At 40.3% G+C, this 5508-nt stretch overlaps 1 protein-coding gene across 1 annotated transcript; it reads right to left on the reverse strand.

The window, feature by feature from the left end:
* Window positions 1-558: 558 nt before the first annotated feature.
* Window positions 559-2368, reverse strand: LOC308610920 (transcription initiation factor TFIID subunit 7-like). Its single transcript, XM_081259902.1, has one exon. The coding sequence runs from the start codon at window positions 2195-2197 to the stop codon at window positions 1148-1150; it is 1050 nt and encodes a 349-aa protein (XP_081116028.1). The 5' UTR covers window positions 2198-2368; the 3' UTR covers window positions 559-1147.
* Window positions 2369-5508: the final 3140 nt, after the last annotated feature.

Raw genomic sequence — 5508 nt, forward strand, 5'->3', positions numbered from 1 at the left:
GTGGACAACACATCTTTTATTCAGGTGCCCTCTGAAAGTTTAAAAAATTTGTTGACTTCATATCAATGAACGGTCCACTTTAAAATGGTTAAAATTATAAATTTTCTGTTTTGTGTCGTTTACCACAATTTTTAAAAAATGTGTTGTTTGAAGATTTTTGGGTTTTATAAAGGTATTAGCATAAAAATGAAAAATGTAAAAGACCACCTCTAATCCCATTATCCTATCAAGCAATATTTACATTTTAATTTTCTCTTCCTGCTGTCTATAAACATAATTCCACATAGCTTCAATATAATTTGCCATTCTTATCTTTTCATACTAAATTTAAATTCTGTGATTCATAGTTATACTTTTTAACATTGCATTCACATGGTTTCATTGAGTAGGTCAATTTTTTAAATTGGTGAAAAATTGGAAATAACCTCAAATAAACTATTGTAAACATCTTCATAAATACAGCTTTTTTTTTTCTACTTCAAGTTGTATGTTTTTGATTCTCTATTAATCAACTTGCTTGGACAATAGTGTATTAAATAAGTTGTTAAGAGTGTTTATGAAGTCAAAAAAAAGCTTATGATCGTCTGCCAATTGTTATTTCAAGAGTGATATTTTATTTTTTTTAAGGTGAAAATTACTTGCTTTTATTTATTGTTAAAACAACTTTATGAAATGATTTGCAATGCAAAATGTGGAAAACTGCTTTGAATAACTGGGAAAATAGCTACAGCATGGGAAAACGTATGTAAACAAACTTCACTGCCACCAAACTAGAATCTACTAATTTATCTCAGATGGCATCACAGAGTAGCAATGGCAGCTTCTGGTAAACGGAGAAACAGCAGCAAAGTCCTGCAGTGAAGCTGTGATTAATTACCAAACTGAACTGTTCACTCCACTAATCCTACAACTTCCCTACATTTATCTGTCTATACATTCCTACTTACTACAGGACAAACACCCACCGAAGTGGTTCCAAAAAACAAATGAGATAGAAATTCACAATTATAAAACAAATCCAATAGAAGGCAGTGGAGGAAACTGGGAACTACTGCAAAGTTTTACTGTCTAGTCCAGGTGATGAAAACAAAGTTTTTCTTTCAAGGCTGACCACTGTCAGGAATGAAATTAAGTATCAAAACTCTCCTCACTTCTCTAGGAGTGATTCTAGCTCTTCTTGCAAAGAGCTGAGCTGCTCCTTTTCTCGGTCTTCCTTTTGTTTCAGTTCATCCAGCACAGCCTGAAATCTGTTCTTGAGAGCCAGGTTCTCCACTTTCATGATGAGATCCTCCTGTCGCTTTGCCCTGTCCTGGGTCTCTTGGAGCTTGCCTTTCATGTTATCAATCTGTTTCTGAATTCCCATAACCAGCTGATTAGTTCCCTCGTTTTCTTGGTGGTGTTCATCTGACTCATTTAGCTTGTGCTGTAGCTGCCTTTCCAGATCTTCCTCAGTGTCAATGATGTTTATATCTTCTTCATCTTGATGCTGTGTCTCATCTTCATCTTCACTGCTGCTGCTGAGGTCATTGAATATCTCCCGAAGCTCATCATGTTCTAATGAGTCATGGCCCTGCCTGTGGCCAGACATTCCTGGGGAAGAGATATCAAGGCCTTGACTTTCTGCTTCTTTTGTTTCATCTTCAGCAATTATTTCCCAACGGGTACTGACAGCTTCAGCATCTGTGCTCAGCAACCGCTTTACTTCTTTTTCCACATCTGGAGACTCAATATATTTCTTCTTTGCTGTCTTACGGAACCTTCTCTTTCTGACATTTTTTAGAGGCAGAGTAATTCCATGGTTCCATATAAACTTTTTCTCTTTGTCCTTATCCTTTTTCTTGCTTGCTTTGGGATCAGCAGTGGCAACTGGTTCCTCAACAGGAGGATAGAGATCACCATCAGCTGTACAGACAAGCATCTGAGAGATATCAGCTGTCTTGTAAAAGGTTTTTTTATCAATAGTTTTCAAACTTTCCATAACACATGGCAGATCTACCAATTTTGACGCCAATGGGACCTGGTCCACTCTGACAATTCCATGACGCCCATCAGGGTGTAACTCAATTGTCAGTCTGTCCTTCAGGTTGACATGACCAGACTGTATCGCCCGCCTCACAGTAGAGGCATACTCCGGAGGTAGGCGTAAGATAAACTGGCTCTCTACTTCGTGAGGAGCATCATCTTTGCTCTTACTCATCTTTACTTCTTTGTGACTCAGTTTTTCTCTAATAACCACTTGTTGCACTAAAAAATTTCAGCTATTTCAACAGAAAGACCAGTTCTTTATAAATTGACGTCTTTAATTACAAAGAGTTCTAGGTAGAAGAGCAACTAAGCGTCTATTCGGAATTAAGTTCCAAGTCTTTCTAAATATGCTGTGACAATACCAGTCGTTAATGACGCATTGCCTTACTCAGGTCCATTTAAATCTGTTAGCTGCAATGCCAAGTTCCAACCTCTAGATAGAGGTTGTCCTGCCGCTGCAGGACAACGCAGGGAAAGCAAATGGCGGCTCCTACGGAATGATTTTCGGCACAGAAAGTAAGGCTCAGCAGATACTCCCAATCCACAAACTCTCCCGGAACAAAGATACGCAAAAAGCGGGGCGTAGTGAGCTCTCTTCGCCTCGGGTACTTACAATCCAGTGACGGTTATAAGTCCAGTTTCTCCGGACAGGCGCGAGCGGGAAACGAAGCCACTCAGAGAAAGGCGGCCGGGAGCCGAGAGTCTCCTTCCGAATTCCTTTGTTCTTCCCGGCACTTGACAAAGCGATCCGCTGATTATCGGTGAAACGGCTGAGGACGGGCAACGCGAAATCTCGCCAAGAACCGCAGCTCCGAACGCCAGATTCTGCAACTCCGCAGCTCAGGCGGCCTCCGTCCGTTACAGCAGACCTAGCCGAGAAAAAACAGCTGCGTCAACACGCGAGACCGGCAGCTGCTGTGAGTCGCAACACGCCTCGGGCGGAAGTGCGAGCTGCCCCAGCGCGCGCAGGCACAACGTGCGATTAAGCTATCCGGCGTCTTGTCGTCTCGCGAGAACTTAGCCTTAAAGGGATGAAGACTTTCGCCAAGAGCTGTTGGTTTAAAAGTATTTAGAGGAAACGGTTCTAAGAAGGACATGGATTCTCCCGCGCGCCTCCGCTACCCCCTCCGCTAAAGAGAGTGATATTTTAATAATCAAATAGTACATTCAAAGAAGTTAAGATTTGTGATATCACACTAATTAGATATTATTATTAAAAATTTATATCCTATGTAAAGCATTCTTAAAATAGCTACATTGACTTTTGCTATGATATTAGAAATGGAAGGATATATAAATAAAACATGTATATGTACAACATATTTGGAATTCTGTAAAATTAGTACAGAATAATAGGGCATCATGGAATGAGAACAGTTAAACATTTTTTTTTAGTTAGCATGATTAAACAAAGTGGAAATGTAACTGCAGTATACAAGCTCATTGAGCTCTTTTAAGAGTAATTTTATTTCTTGGGCTTTTTTTTTTGTATTTGCCTCAGTTATTTGGAGACATAGAAGTAAGGCAAATCAGTATCTGGGTATATACCTAGATCCAGGGGAGTATAGGGGTGAAATAATGGTGTGAATTGTGTCCCATTTATATTGTACTTATGTATGCCTAATAAAAGATGGGAACTTTGGGCTTCCCTGGTGGCGCAGTGGTTGAGAGTCCGCCTGCCGATGCAGGGGACACGGGTTCGTGCCCCAGTCTGGGAAGATCCCACATGCCGCGGAGCGGCTGGGCCCGTGAGCCATGGCCGCTGAGCCTGCGCGTCCGGAGCCTGTGCTCTGCCATGGGAGAGGCCACAACAGTGAGAGGCCCGCGTACCACAAAAAAAAAAAAAAAAAAAAAAAAAAGATGGGAACTTTTATTAGAAATTTTTTAATCTCCTAACAAGAAAAGTGTAATTTTAAAAAATTTTAATACATATATATATATATATATATATATATTTGTGTGTGTGTGTGCGTGTGTGGTACGTGGGCCTCTCACTTTTGTGGCCTCTCCCGTTGCGGAGCACAGGCTCAGCGGCCATGGCTCACGGGCCCAGTCGCTCCGCAGCATGTGGGATCTTCCCGGACCGGGGCACGAACCCGTGTCCCCTGCATCGGCAGGTGGACTCTCAACCACTGCGCCACCAGGGAAGCCCTCCTATATATTTTTAAGAGGCATGTAAATCACAGAGGATCGTGTGGTGATTATCAATAAGCTACACTCTATGAAATATTTGTCCTATATTACCGAATACACTCCATTTTACCCTGCATCCTAATGCTGCTAAAATATAGTAGAAAGCAGCAGCATAGCACAGGGAGATCAGCTTGGTGCTTTGCGATGACCTAGAGGGGTGGGATAGGGAGGGTGGGAGGGAGGCTCAAGAGGGTGGGATATGGGGACATGTGTATGCATATGGCTGATTCGCTTTGTTGTGTAACAGAAACTAACACAGAATTGTGAAGCAATTATACTCCAATCAAGATCTATTAAAATAAATAAATAAAATAACATAAAATATAGTAGCTTTGAAGGATAAATATAACCATTTTAACCTATGATGTTTGTTTTCAGTAAATTCAAATTAAATATTTAAATGTGAATTTTAATATATGGCTTGTTCTAAGTAAAATATTAACACGTAGGTCTAGTTTTTGCAACCAAATGTTTCCTATAAAGATACTTGCCTCTTTACTACTGAAATATAGGGTAAGTCTCCACATTTCACTCTTTCATCCAGTGGGTTTCATTTGTTTTTTTGTGCGTTTTCTATATGAAATCAAAGGAGCAGTGAAGGTTGACAGGCTTATAGGAGGGTAAAATTGACTCACCTACCCCCCAGCAACTTGCAGCCTTATAACTTGTATTGTTTTTACATAGAAAAATTCATCTTAAATTTAACTTTTGGTCTACTTCTGAAGATTCTGTTTGGCAGAAGTCATGGGTGTATCTGTGTTTCTGTGTCCTTGAGATTCAGAAATGCCAAAGGTGTTCTAAGATTCAGGAAACTTGAGTGTTTCTGCATGATACATAAAATGTATCATACTTTGGGATTTTTTTTAAACTTTTATTTTTGCATTTCTGCACATCTCAATACTTTTGTTTTAGTTAAAATAACTTGTTACTGTAGAGAACTTATGTTTTTTTAAAATGCTGGCTTATGGAAAACCTTTGTACAAAACCGATCCTCTTTTTAATGGGCTTGGCATCGTTGTCAAGTGCCTTTTTGATTCCTTTCGACGTGTGCACGTGTGACATTTGCTCTGTAGACCTTTGGTGCATCTTGATTCCTTCTTTTCATGCTTTGTCAAACGTAGTCTTGGCCGCAAAGAAGCCTGTAAGTAATGGAAGGAAATACTCTGCTGGTAAAGAATGTTACCCTCCTGAAGCGCTACCACCTGGAGTGTCTGGTTTCCGGCCATTGTGTCCTGCAGAAAGTGCAAAAAGCAACAGGTAACCTGTTTGCATTCCCTGTCTTTTTCAGTC

The sequence above is a fragment of the Mesoplodon bidens genome, assembly GCF_964165515.1.
Source record: "Mesoplodon bidens genome assembly, contig: HAP1_SCAFFOLD_96, whole genome shotgun sequence".
In the NCBI taxonomy this organism is placed as follows: Eukaryota; Metazoa; Chordata; class Mammalia; order Artiodactyla; family Ziphiidae; genus Mesoplodon; species Mesoplodon bidens.